The sequence below is a fragment of the Diadema antillarum genome, unplaced genomic scaffold (genome assembly GCF_040938485.1).
Source record: "Diadema antillarum isolate AM-2024a unplaced genomic scaffold, OU_Dant_1.0 seq00001148_RagTag, whole genome shotgun sequence".
NCBI classification, from domain to species: domain Eukaryota; kingdom Metazoa; phylum Echinodermata; class Echinoidea; order Diadematoida; family Diadematidae; genus Diadema; species Diadema antillarum.
This window is the reverse complement of record NW_027271960.1, coordinates 739,203-754,548: the sequence shown is the minus strand read 5'-3', so window position 1 is coordinate 754,548 and position 15,346 is coordinate 739,203. Positions and strand designations below refer to the sequence as shown.

Here is a 15,346-nt window from a genome sequence, read left to right as displayed (position 1 = left end):
TCCCTGCTTTAGTTGATTTTCGGTGATACTGTAAAAGTGGAGATTTTTTGCACATTTTATGCAACATGAAACTACTGCGAAAATAAAAGCATGTGAATTTTCTTGTTTGTCATAGGTATACTATGTATTCTGTGTTGTTTCTGCAGAATTAAAAGCATGCAGAATTCGTCTTACTTATCCTAGCGTAAGTAACTTTCCACTTTTACTCTACAGACTAAGTAAAAATATTGTAAGTGCTACGCATTTGACATGAAAAAAAAAGGTTCCACTTTCAGTGTTGGATCAGACTGTCTGCATTCATGTCAGTCTTTCTAACTGGGTTGTTTGAAGTGTTGGGAATGAGAAATTTGTAACTAACAGATTTATACACATGTACGTAACAGGAGAGATTTGTGTATAAACAAACATACAAGCAAGTAGAATAACTGCAGTAGATTGATTAACATTCATTAACTTTTTTTTTCTCTGTTTTCAAGTAAACCTGACAAGCATCATAGAGCAAGCCTGCCTAGGTTGACGCTGTGAGAACTAGTGTAATACCAGATACTATGAGTGTGTGGTGTTGATATCATGAGAACTATAAAATTATGGAGAAGCTCTTTTTTTTTGGGGGGGGGGGGGGATTACCCAAAGTAGTTGTTTGCGTTTTTGGCATCAAGTATTTTGTGAAGTGATGCTACATATTTCAAGTCAATTTTAAATATTGAAGCATGAATACTATTACTCATTTCATAATCGTATTATGTTTTCTAACTTTATATGTGACTTCATGTAAACGTAACGGGTTCAGTCGGCAATACAAAGTGTATGAGACATGCTTTTTCACTGTGGAATACATCCTGTGAGTGTTATGATATACTGTACTCCCTTTGAGTGGTGTGACACATACTCTTATTATGGTGTATATGACAGAAATGTTTTTGGTGGTTTTTTTTGTGTGATATAAACAATCATGCACATAATTTTTAACCCGTTGAGGACAAGTCCCAAGTATACTCGGGCAAGTGTCTATGGGAAATGCATGTTGCAGCAAAATCAGCTCATCTTCAATTGGTTAAGAGGTTGGATTAGAAACTCTTCTCCATGTATATTGATAATCATTGTGTTTGATGTACCCTGTTGGTCTTCAGGTGAAAAGAAAGAAAAGAAAAGAAAGACAAATTGACAGTGATAAAATCATGATTTTATGAAAATGAAGTGCCTATTGATATACCTTGTACTATAATCAAGAAACATGACAGCAAAGAAGATAAGTTGGAGCATTGTAAGAAGACATCCCTGTGTCAAATCAGGCTAAAGCATTGTTGACCCATAGACAGTAACAATGGAATGTTGACTTTTTTTCTGTATCAATAATTTATATATCCAAACTGAATGTGGATAAAAAGTAGTACAAGGTGTGGAACACCGTCAGGCCAGTTTGTGTGTATTATGTGTGTAAAACAACTGGCTCTCTGCCTGTAGAAAAGAAGGATTAGGCCTCTGTCACACCCTCCAGTACAGATGATGTTTTGATGGTGTCCTTCAAGTGAAATCAGAAAGCAAATTTCTTTGCCTGATGCAGCATTTCTATATCACTGTGATTTTTCCATATTCTTGGACTGACACACACAAGTGCATCATATATTCATGGTGATCATGATGTGAATATCCTTTCCACGTGTATGGGAACGTATATGAAGTGTTTCTTAGGTTATGTGCCAAAAGGCTGTTATAGGCATTTCCTACAGGTTATGCATTTCCTTTTTTTTTTTCTTTTTCTTTTTTTTTTTTTTGGGGGAGGGGGGGGGGGACATAAGAGGTAGGTACGTATGATAGCCATGTTGTTTATTGTCAAATGTTTACATAGATAACATGTCATATAAGCAGGCTGCCAGTACAGAGTATTTACTGTTACATTCAATTTTGCCACATTTTATATGAAGGTAATGGAAGTGTCACAGTAAAAGCAACACAAAACAAAAACACTAGTCTGCATTGCCTGTGTAACCATATCCTTTGACAAGACTACACGGCTGAGCATTTGATTATATGACTGAAATAAGAAATCAACTGAAGGGTGCGAAGGATAGTGCCTATCAGCTGATGGTCTTGTCATTCGAGACCTCCAGATGATTTTTTTACTTTTACATTTGAACGACTATAAATTAGTAATACTGAGTACAGAGTTTCAGAATTTATAGTGATTGGGTTGAGGAATAAGAATGTTTTCAAAATTTACAACAAATTGCAATGAACAAGGATGATTGCATGGCAGCCTCACCATAAGAATGCTTGAGTTGGGGCTCAAGGAAGCAGAACAGAAGAAGATGGCATGCATACATTCTACACAGGGAAACTTGTCAAGCAATGGCGTTGTAATGGAATTACACTGCTACATTTCTGAAATATGTGAGGCTCCTATGTCAGCAACACTGTTCAATGTAATTTGTTTAAGATTATTTCAGAGTATTGTTTCTCCGCTCTAGGACCACAATAAATTTCACAAATCTATACATGGAGCTGTCAATTTATGTACTACATGATGTGAAATTATGAAAATTGTCTCGAATGCCCCTTTAATTTGTGTATCAAAAAAGCTCTGCATCAAAGCCTTGACGAAAGCCCAGTAAACCAGGCTTTTGATGACTTGTTCCAGAGAAAGCAAGCATCCTAGCAGTATTTAGGAACTTGCCCAGCAAGTTTTGTTCTCCACATACTTTGGTATGACTTTCCCTTGTGACGTATTTTCAGATCCAATATTACCTGTTAATATGTCATTATTTCTATGTACAGAGAAATGGCTGAAATACAGTGTGTTACATGAAGGATGATGTCAACTTATCAAGCAGTACCAATCTTGAGAGTTTTCCTTAGATATTACTGCTGATTACACGGCTTTGTCATGATGGCAACACTTTCTGGACTAACTTAAAAACTTTTTATCTTCACAGTCATTTCACTGACATGAATGTATATGAGGCATAAATGAGCTTCAAGGTGAACCAGGATTAAGTGTATGGTTATTACACAATTTTTTCTACTCGCCTTTGCTCAATCTTCTTTTCATTGCCCCTTCTTCATTCCTGGGCTAGCCATTTTCTGAATTCTAAAGATTAAGTTGAATTTTAGGACTTTATGGTGGTTGTCTGTTTTTTTTTTAAATATTGCTTGCATGTTTTTCCAGGCAAGCGTACTTGATGTCTTTCATTTGGATTATCACAGTGGTCTTGTGGTAACTTACCATGTATACCTATATACAGTCAAAAGAATTCGGGAAGCTAACCCAGTGAGCATAGTGAGGTTGTAAGTGTTGTACTTGTATCTTGACTTGGCGACAACTTACATTGAAGTCGAACTACAGTAAGTCAGTTGACTCTGATCAAATCATAAATGTATCAATACGATCATTACACGTACTTGGACTTAAAGTTGCATACTTGTGATAGTGAATGAATAAATGCCTCATAATGCTCTGCAAAGAAGCATTTGTTGATGTGCCTCCTTTGTTTTATCAGAGTTGCATTGTATCATTCCAGATCTCAATATTTCAGTAACCATTGTACAGTGTCCTTGGCATAAAAGACATGAAAAGAAAATTGAAAAAAAAAAATCACTTCATGTTCACATTGTAACATTCATGTCAGAAACCAGACCCAATTGCATTCTAGATGACTACTACACAAAAGTCACTTTTTGAAACAAACTGAAATAAATTTCATAGAATGCAGTACATGTACTTGTTTCTCATCAATGAGTAGTTTGGGATGGATTTGATATACACTATACTGTACCTAGATACCAAATTATTAATGGCTACTACCCTGTATTGTATTACCCCCACCCCCCCCCCCCCCCCAAAAAAAAAAAAAAAATATATATATATATATATATATATATATATATATATATAATAATACAATTGGATTTTCGCATTGATAACTTCCAATATAATTAAACTGTCTCATCTATATTTTGCAAACAAAACAAAACAAAACAAAACCCAAAAACATTTGATTTAGCTAAGTGGTCACAGAGAAATGTGGATTGTAAAGCATGTCATGGGTCTGATTCTTCCAAGTTTAGCACTTGGATGCTCTTGGAACTGCATAATGTGTTAACACAATGGACAGAACTTGGAGGGAAGGGATTCCTGACATGCTCTACAAAACTCCTCATTTCTCTTTGACCACTGAAGCAAATTGGATGGGGTTTTCTGTAAGATGTGGGTAATAAGTTATAGTTTCATACCCTGCAATTATATTTGGATTGATTCTCTATTTCTAAAGTTATCATTGCGGAGGGTCCCATTGTATTTTTTTTTTTTTGGGGGGGGGGGGGGAGGGGGTGGGACATATGGTGGTTTTAATCTTAAGTGACTATGTCTTCAGTCATATTGCTGTCTCAAGGATTTTATCACTTTAGTGTGTTCAACATTCCAGAAGTTCTGGACCATTACAAAAAGAGGTTTGTGTGCTTTGTCTGGTGCTTTTTGTGCTCTGTTGGTCTTCAATGCCCATTGCATATTAAATCAAAGAATTCTGTTTGTCAATTTGAGCTGCTAATCATTTCAATCACAATTTGTGAGTCTATATTCCTTGACAAAGTGACAATTGGATGTTGCCTATTTCTGTTGTATATCATAGTAAGCAATTTATCTGTTGATAATGAACTAAAGAAACACAATTTAACTTCAAATATAGCCTTCTCCACAGTATAGTCGTATATCACCTAATTCTTGAACCTATGGTCGAGTATTTTTATGGACAGCTTTGAACCTACATATTAGGCCACTTCAATCCACTGTACACCATGGCTCAAAATAAAACAAACAAACAAACTTGATATATATACATGTTGTAGGTGATTTGGTCTTCTGGACTAGTGTTTCTTCAGTTGTGTAAATGGTCATTCTCAGAGAAAAAAAGAATAAAAGAATAAATTTGATCAAAGTCTGCACATTACATTTTGGTTTACAGCTTGAATTGGTCAATCAATACTACGAAATTCAAATCGTCATCAGGGGCGGATCCAGGAATTCCGCCTTTACAAAATTAAAGGGGGGTGCACACCCCTCTCCCAATTTTTTCTTTTCATTTCTTTTGTTTTGACAAAAGAAAAAGGGGGTGGGGGGCGGCGTGCACTCGGTGCGCTCCCCCTGGATCCGTCACTGGTCATGAACAGCATCTAGTGGAGATTGATAAAGAAGTGTTTTAATGCTTTGAAAATACGTGTACTCCACGTTTGTCTGTTTGTTTGTTTGTTTTGTTTTTTTTTTGTGTGTGTAGTTGTTAGAGTAAACAGTGAACTGTGATACATTGTGGACAGCAGTATGTTTGAAAACCAAACAAGGAGATGCCGTTTTAGGGACGTTAGTATGTTCAGGGAGGTGAGCCCTGGTATGTTGAATCAGTATTGTCACAAGTGGCTGACAAGATATTGACAGAAATCCTCACATTGAATGACTATAGCTGATAACCGTGGTACTGTATACGCCATATATTTCGCGAGTCTAAATTTTCGCGAATCAGGACTTCCCAACAATTTTGCGAGTGGTTAAATTCGCGATCGTGGAGGCCTGTATTGAACGGAGAAGTGTACATGCGTACATCACATTCACATTGGGATCAGAGTCAATATTTTCGCGTGTCTTTAATTTCACGAATAGCACCTGACTCGCGAAATTCGCGAAAATAAAAACCTCGCCAAATATTCGGCGTATACAGTAATCATATAGTTTGAGTGTAGCTGTAGGAAACGAAATGCATTCCAAGATCCTCACAACAAATGTCTTATCATATGTTTAACACTTTTTTAAATAACATGTCATGAATGAGGTGTACTGTACATCATTTGCAGAAATCAACTTGGGAGATCTGACCTGTGTATATATATATATTATATGTGAGTATTACAAGTACATGTAAAATAACAGAAATGTGGCCATATCTCTCTTTCAAGGAAAATTATATTTTTCTTCATCAATATTTGCATAGACACAAATTCACACTCATATATACAAACACTTCTTACATTCATATCAATTGTGCTTAAAATACAATATGTTGTACATGTACTTGTTCATGATAGTTGTTCAGTTTCAAAACTTGTAATCAATTCATTAGCAAATAGATAATAAAAAACTGGTGTAAATTTTTCACCAAGTTCTACAAATCAAAGTGACAATACACTGTATATTAGATTTCAAATGCCCCAGCTTTTTCAGCCTTTAAAATACTTATAACACTTTAATGATACTTTGAACTCTTGCAGTTTTCCTTTATGTTCAAAGGCACTTCCACAGGCTTTGAAGTTTAGAATCAGAAAAAAAAAAGACTATATAACTGGTTTGATTTTTCTATTCCCTTGGAAGTTTAAAACACTAAATATCATTCTTGACCCAAGTAAAAGATCTTCTAAAAGTAAACCTTTCAGCTTAACCGTATAATGCTACATGCAGCAAATAATTATGACCATGTAATATGAACTTCTTTTTGCCTTTAAGATGTAATACTCTTCATTTACAAACAATTGCTATTCAACCACAATGTGTTTAAATAAGCATGCATACACTACATGTATTATGCTAGTTCTTTCACACACAATGTCATGCTCACTGAAACCACAAATGTGTTTGAATAAGCATGCATACAACACTACATGTACTGTAAAAGTGGAAATTTTTTGCGGTGTTGAAATTTTCGCGCAATGTCATGCTCACTGAAACAAAATATTGCTTTATTGATAATATTAATAGTTTTATAAAATGTGTTGAGCTTTATGCTAGCTGCTCTATACAAGTTTTACTGGTCCAGAGAAAATAATCACCAAAATGGCAGTTAGACAGAGAGTACAGTTTATACATCAGTGGCGGATCCAGATGGGGGCGCAAGAGGCGCACACCCCCTTTATTTATCGTTGAAAATAAAAGAAATAAAAATAAAAAAATAAAATGAAACCCGGAAGTGGCACTAGAAATATTAGTTGCGCCCCCCCCCCCCCTTTACAGAATTCCTGGATCCGCCCCTGTACATGTACATACAGCTATTGGTACACATCCAATCATATCATTGTAGAATGTACCAAATTGGAAAGACTCTGGATGGGATATACCCTAGCAGCCATGATAAACAATGCTAACTGTATTACCAGAAAGTCTCATGGAACTGGAATGGTGTTTGTGTGCTCGATTTCTCTCGACTGATTACCATTAATAACGTTCTTCATAATGCATGACTGTCCCTAAATCAGCTGACACATGCTTAACCCGTTGAGGACGGTTTGATTTTGCTACAACACGCAATTCCCATAGACACCTGCCCGAGTATACTCGGGACCCGTCCTCAACGGGTTAAAGGGATGGTACAGTATTGGTGGAGATGACAATAGGGCTTTTCACTTTTTGCGAGATACCAAGAAAACACTTCTGAAATAGTACAGAGTATACCATTTTAAGAGGAATCCAAAGTTTATTTGATGAAAATCGGGTTTGGAATAACTGAAACATCCAAAAACAAAGTAAACAAAGCGATCGCAAGAAAAGGTGGGTCCCACACTTTATTAGAATCACTCTGTTTTGGATATCTCAGCCATTTCAAAACCAATTTTCATCATATAAACATTGAATTCCTCATGGAATTACATGCTCTTTCATATTTTATAAGAGGTTTCTCATTATCTCACCAAAAAATGTTAGAAACCTAAAATTAGGTCTCAACCAAAATTATACAATCCCTTTAACAACAATCATTGTATGACCTGCACACAATACACAGATAAAACATTTAATACTGATGAATGAAAATCTAATGTTCTCATTTCGGTCAGAAAGTCCATTAAAAAAAGAATGCTTCAGTGCTCTCACATGAGATTAGTTTTGCTTTGCCATTTTGCACAATCTTCTACAATAACTTGTACCACAGGTTTGTAGTACATTGTAAGACATGATGTCTTTGGTCAAAGATTTACAAAATATATGGCACCTTGAAGAAAGATCAAAACTCTGGTACTCCACATGCACAGTGTTCCACAATAAATACAAGTTCCATTTTAGAGATATTTGCCATCACCTAATCAAGCAGCGTGGATGAATACAATACATATGTGTGTATTCTAGCCGTCCACCAATTGTGCGTGTCATAGAGATCTTCATGCTAAATGTCAAACTTTCTCACACAGTGCCACACGAGAGAGAAAGTGGTGATCTCAGGTTCTATTTCTATCTTAAAAGTGAAGCAACACAGCAGAGCTGATAGCATATCCTGATATTTTTTTTTTCTTTTCATGGCACACTCTGTATCACCCCAATCTGAGAACACATCTGTACAAATTAATACATAACGTGTGCATAATAAATACAAATACCCACTTTTTTCACTAAAAACAAGCAAACACACAAGTACATTAAATGTTTTATCTAGAACGTTTGAGAGTGATTCCAGTTAGAGCATGAAACACCAAAATGAGAAATTAGAAACAAGGGATAAAAATGAAAATGCACCAAACACTTTAAACAAATGCACAAACCTCCTCTTAACACATGTGAAAACCGTAAATGATGCTAACATCCAATGCATTGCAAGCTTGAAAAGAAAGGAATATTGAGAGACTTTGCTTTAACAAAAGTTATGTATGCATCCCCCACAGCATTCTGAGTAATAAGAGTTTTATGGCAATCAATCCTTCTACGCCAAACTCTCCAGTGTAGCAATCGGTGGGACTGTTGTGCAATACACACAAATTTTACATCCATACCAGACAATCTTATCATGAAGAAAATCCTATTCATGTTGTAATAACCAGCAGCTCTATGAACTTTAATTGGCCACCCCTGACTGTGCTTTGTTTGTTCAAGAACACATCTCCTGGCATACTTTTTTGGCTTTTTCAATGCAGATATCACAAACTTCCAAAGTGAATAGAAATTAAATATTGTAAAATCATATCAAATTAACACCCATTCTCTTGCATGATTTTCCTCTGTACTGTCACATGAGTGGGTTATATTTTTACATGATTATCTGAATACTAACAAGCTAGCATATTATAGATTATTCATATACAGTTGTACAAGTACCACAGCAATATAAGGTTACATTGCTCTGAGGTTCTTAAAATACTCATGTGCAGTGTTAACCATACAAGTTATCTGTAGTTGATGTTCTGTTAAGTAATTCATTGCTCTAATAAATTTCCACAGTGAATTTTCTCACTCATTTTGATGAACACTAGCCAACTTTACACTGTTCCATGATACAATGTATTAATTATCCAGTCATGATTGTCTTCATATTTAAGGGATTGTTTTTTTTTTCCAGTCTGGTGAAACCATGTCAATTTAACCAACTGACAGAATGTGGAAGCAAAATGTAATTCACTGAGATACAATACCCAGATATGTGTCCAAGGTTCATTCCTCAGGAAATGAATAACTGCATTAGAATGTTCCCTGTTTTCATACCTGGTTCATTATTACTACAGAATTTTGCAGTTTTCAGAAATGAGCAAAGGCTGACTTTGCATCACTGTGGCAGTTGGACCAGTTACCTGACATGTTAACAAAGAGTAAAGAATTGACAGTTCAGCACTATCAAGTACTGTAGGTATGTCATGACATGCCTCTCTTTGAAAAATAATCAGACACTGGCACTTGCTATGTACACTGACTCAACTTTGATTTTACTGCAATGTAAACAGAGACACAAACAGATAAATACAAAATCAAATGAACAACAACAACCAGAAATAAACAAAGAAACAAAACCTCAGCCAGATACATACAGTTAAAAAAAAAAGTTCCATTTACGACTAATACATACATGACTACATGCTATTGCAACTTGATATTTGACTCACAGATGTTCTGGCCTTCAAACATGGCATGGGTTACAGATTTGGTACAGTAACATAACAAACAGAGAGGAAACGGAGGGATGCCTATCGTAGTGATTGACTCCAGTTGATTGGATTGTAGCACAGCAGCTCACGTTCCATCTTGTGCTGGTTTCTTCTGTTTATTCGCTCATCTTGTTCTTTATTTTCCATGATCTGTGTATAGTAAATAAAATAAATACATGCAAAGTATTAAGTAGAATCACAATACTAGTCTGTATTAATAGATGGTAAACCTACTAAGTGCAGTATTAGTATGGAAGTTTTACAATGCTCAGTGATCTATGCTATATACACGTACCATGAACATTTGTCTCGTTCATTACACTGGAAATTTTCAGTATATTTGCTTGAAATATGGCATGGAACATGGATTACAATTTAATAAAGATAATTTTCAAACTTCAATCTATCATGGCCTCTTCTTACTAGCAACTCTAATGATATACCGGTAAATCACATTTCTGTAGCAATGTACAATGCATGGAGCCCACTGCTGATATTGGGGGGGGGGGGGGGGGGAATATCAAGATATGCTTTGAAAGGAACAATATCTATGCAGGATCAAAGTGACTGCAAAGGAACCCAAAACAACAATGATTGAAAAGACATTTACACCAGGTACAGTGTACATGATATCTCTGTAATTCTCTATGGGAGCCTTCTTAAATCTGGGTGTTTGAATCTGTCAAAGTGTTATGTCAACAATACCCTGACATGCCTAGAGGAATGCATCTGTGAGGAATAGCACCTTATCAAAGCTATGTCAACAAACTCCTGATAACCTAATTACCTTGTTAAACAGTTTCATGGCCAAGTAATGAGACATCTCTGGTAAATGATGATCTTTCCTTTAATTTGCTACAAACTGTAATGAGTTAATGTACACACTACTGCAGTGTTACAGGAACTCAGTATAAGTTGTATTACCATGGACCCTACTTTAGGTCCATTTATTACCAAGTGACCCAACTGTTATAAGACAGCACATTAAGACATACATGTACTGTATTTAGCCAGTCCTAACTGCAGCATAGCCTTACAATAATCATTAACTTTGGTTGACTGTAATAAGTGTATATCTCTTCAAATACTAAAATAGAATTGAACACAGGACAAAGTGTTTTTGAATAGTGTAAGATTCATTTCTGTTTACCACACTGATACAATACATGTGGGGAAACATTACGCATCTAGTATACATTTTACATGCAGATTTCTAGCTCACTGTTCCTGCTTCAAAGACATTTTGGACCTTTGGGGCATACGGGATGGATCACGTATAGAAGAACACAAAGTACAATGATAACAAGAACATGAAAACTAACTAAAACTGTAAACCAATATAATGTAAGTCAGCAAACATGAATTTACAAACAATGTAGAGACATGATGGTAACATTCTCATTACTTACCTTTTTGTTCTCATCCCTAAATTTGTGCAGGTAGATAGCCTTCTTGACAAACGCATCCTTGTCTGCAGTAAGGCATTGTTTGTCATAAGCCACCGCTGTCTCACTCTCCTTGACTCGATCCACAAGAAACTTTCTTCTCACCGACTCCTTGTCTGACATCTGGTCTTTCAATGAACTTCTGATATGTTGCCTATGAAGATATATCAGAAATTTGAATACATCACATATCACTGAGTCCGATGAAAAATGGGAGAATAATTTCGGGCTCACAATCTTGTCTTTCTGCAAAGTTTGCAGAGTATCATCTCATCCATTTTCATCATTACCACAAATTAGTCAACAAACATTTGCTTTGGTATTTAACAGTAGGTCCCAAAAATATTAAGAGAATTTGATATCATTTTTTGAAAATCTTACTGAAGGATACTTAAATTAAAAGAGAAAGTTATTTTGCATGTTAACCATAACTAGTATATCAGTGCAATGAAAATCACTGGTGAAATTTGACACAATAGTCAGCTGTGAACGTCAAATGACAACTGTTGCACTATGAATCACAATGTGTAAGGCAGTTTGAAATGTTTAGCATAGCCATTTTGCTTTAACGACCCAAATAATCTCCTATTAAAAGTAGTTGCTTATACTTCTACTTTTGGATGGTAAACAAAATTACAAAACAAATCATATTTCCTAAATTTGCAGAGAATATCATCTCACTCTGTCTTTGAGGATGATCAAAGATTTTATGTCCTCACTATATCTTCCACTGTCATTGGAAATATATTTATCATGAGAGACAATAAGATTTGCTTAATATGTCTTTTAGAAATATGTGAAGAATACAACCATGCAATATCACAATGTGATTTTGAGGTAAACACAGAATATAAAGTTTAGATACTGACAAACCCTTTACAGCTGAGGTAGTGTTCAAAATATTTTCTTCCTATTGTTCAAATCTTCACACTGCAGTATTGCATCTTTTACTGCTTTCATTCGTAAAAGCTACAAAATGTGGAGGTGGAGGAGACCTCCTTTGGTTTAGCACTTTCATGGAAAGAGCAATTAATGTCCCAGAAATCTAAAGATAACAACTTTTCTTTACCTGTACTCTTCTTGTTCCATCTTTGTACCATAGACAGGTTTCATCCATGCTCTGTGAAATTTGTGATACTGTTCTCTTTTCATGTTCAGGGTTCTAAGCTCATTTTTGTAATGAGGGTTTGTTGTCTCCAAGCTCACAGTTCTGCCAACTTTTGGTGGGTGCAGAGGGTCAAGTCGTGGGTATGACCGTCCACCAAGGGCTGTGTGAGGAGCCTGCTTGATGTCAGGATGCTCTGTGGCTGAACCACCCCATGAGTTTGAGAACCGGCGGTATCCAATGGAAGAGTGCGACTTTCTTTCGGGCTCATCATTACTGATTGTTGGGTAGAGGACAGATGTGATGGAAGTTTGCGCTGGGGCAAGACGCGGAAGGGTTGTCATCCTCGGTCTAACTATTCCTCGATCAGGCATGACAATCTGTGGAGGAAATAGTTTTGGGTCATAAAAATATAAACTCTTTGTGGCTATTTGAATACTTCTTAGCACTAATCTACTTATCCACTACAAACTTCTAGCGCTACTGTACAAACCACATCTTTTATAATACAACTGACATTTCTAATAGTGAACTTGTTAAGCATATATCAAAAGCTTTGTTTACAGTGTATATTGCCTCATTGGACCAGTCTGATTATTCTCAACTTGTCTATGGAAATAAAAATATATTTCTAAATAAACCAAATAAAAGTAATAAACAGGATAAAAAAAAGCATAAACCAATTACTGCTTTTAATATGACTGCTGGGCTAGTGTGGTGTTGAAAAAAAAAGTATGGTATGAAACACAAAATAAACATTTCTTGTATAGATATATATATATATATATATATATAGGACCCTATATATATATATATATATATATTTTTTTTTTTATTAAAAAAAAAAAAATTCATTTTGTTTTTAAAACTAAAGGGAAGGCTTTGACTTGACCGAAAGATCGATCTGAATCTGGTCGTTGGGATATGTTGTGCGGAGACTGCGTCTGGCTTCACGGAATCCCCTCCTATACGAAGAGAGCTGATAACATTAAAAAAAAAAAAATAAGACTCTTCTGGACAGACAGATTTTTCTGTCTAACAGGTTAGGTCCTGACTAGCCCCGGAGACTCGCCGCTCTGCGGCGGGGTCCTGGCGGCTACCCCGCAGTTTCGTTCAAGTGAGAATCACGAACAACTCCCTATTGCCACATATACGGCAACTTCACAAATAAACCATGGCTAAATGTCCATCATAAACATAGTGACAATATAAAATGAAATATACACTACCCCACTGCCTTGGTCCTTCTCACCAATTTATCTGGAAACTGCATAATTTTCCACATTTTTTAGGAGTAGGCGGTCTGCCCCAGTGGAGAGCTTTGCTGCTATTTTGAACGTGTATATCCATCAGTACGCATCTATGCATGCGTAAACAATGACGTCAACGTTACGGACTCAAAAGGATATGAATAATGCATCATCGCACGGTGAATATGCATCATGTAGCGAGTAATACAGCTGTCAATGCACTGCACTGAATGCATTGTGTGCGCATGTGCAAGTGATTGTGAGTTTTAGTGAGCATCGGTGAGCTGAAGATATTTGCCTTATAAGACAGCATTTTCTGCATCATAAGCTATGAAATGCATCAAACAGTCGCCGATGTGAATCATTTAGGTTTAGTCGTCCCATGTAAGTATTCCCAGTAGTTTTTGTTGAAAAATTAAGGAAATACAGCGCCGGAACGGCACCCGTTTGGTACAACATTAAAATATCGATGCCAAAACGGCGCAGCCCCAACACTGTACGTTGTACGTTGGGGCTGCTGGTCGCAGTTAGGTCCTGACCTAACCAACCCATTAACTTAACCAGTTTGACAGCAATAGTCACTAGTTCAGCTAGTCCTACTAGTACTGACACTGTACAACGGTACAAGCATGTGGTAGGGTGTGTTGCTGGAATTTTAGTAGAATTAAGCATCGGGATGCCATCGAAATCGACCCTACCCTGAAGTCTATACTGTTCCCCAACAATTTGTGCGTTTACTGTTAACATTAACAGCGAGATAACGCTCAGCAATCATTTTTGTGAAGTCATTTGTGAAGTTTAGACCCTATAACGTTATCCTTAAAGATCATGATCGATACTGCTACTGTTTCTAGTCTCGTTAGATCCCGTTTTAGACCTTCAACTTCCAAGATTGCTAGGTACTGAGCTTGGCATAATTGCCCTGTTATTCAAGTGTCATCGTCAAAATATTCAGAAGTATGTGGGAAAAAGCGTGGGATAAAATCCGACAGCTCGACAGATCGGCAGGCGGGTTACGCTGGAAACAAACACACTACGGAGTATTGTGCGGCGTGCGGCCGAAGTTCTGGCAAGGGATCGTCCGGGAGGGGGACGACAGTAGCTGAAGGCGGAGCACCAATCGTAAAGTTTGGAAACAAAATAAGTGTTCGAAACAGAGGTATAATGAACATTATCATACTTACCAGAGACAATGAGTCTAGAGCGTTAGTTTCATGATAATACCGCTGACAGACACTTTCTTCCTCCTTTCAAGCTTAGTTTTAATATTCCTTCTCAGATCCTTCTTTAAGCTTCTTCCGAATCGAATCGTCCCTTATTCCTATGCGGGATGTTTACAGCAGTACAATTGCTGCAGTACACGCACACACGTTACACACGTACGTACATATGCCCGGTGTTTAGTGTGTACGGTCACGTGACTTCAACGTTGCTAGGATCTCGGACAGCTTGTGCTTGCCGCTCGACCACTTGACGCACAGAAACCAAAGATCAGCATAATGGAAAGGCGTGGTGGGGTGGGATGAGGTAGGGGGCACCTCCCTGGTCTGACGCTTGGTTTGTGCGCCACTTCACAATTACTATTACATTGTTTTACAATAATTTGTAAAATAATTTAGTCGGTGCAAAGGATGTCAGAGGTAATATTTCACTGCATTGTCCTAGAACAA

The 15,346-nt window shown here is 36.7% G+C and overlaps 1 protein-coding gene across 1 annotated transcript; it reads right to left on the bottom strand.

Annotated features, from left to right (window-relative positions):
• Positions 1 to 9,915: 9,915 nt before the first annotated feature.
• On the bottom strand, positions 9,916 to 14,968 carry LOC139744249 (uncharacterized). Its single transcript, XM_071654693.1, has 4 exons — positions 14,861 to 14,968; positions 12,391 to 12,806; positions 11,286 to 11,475; positions 9,916 to 10,026 (listed from the first exon to the last, which is right to left on the bottom strand). Exons 2-4 carry the CDS (start codon positions 12,798 to 12,800, stop codon positions 9,916 to 9,918), a joined length of 711 nt encoding a protein of 236 aa, XP_071510794.1. The 5' UTR covers positions 12,801 to 12,806; positions 14,861 to 14,968.
• Between the last annotated feature and the right edge of the window lie 378 nt (positions 14,969 to 15,346).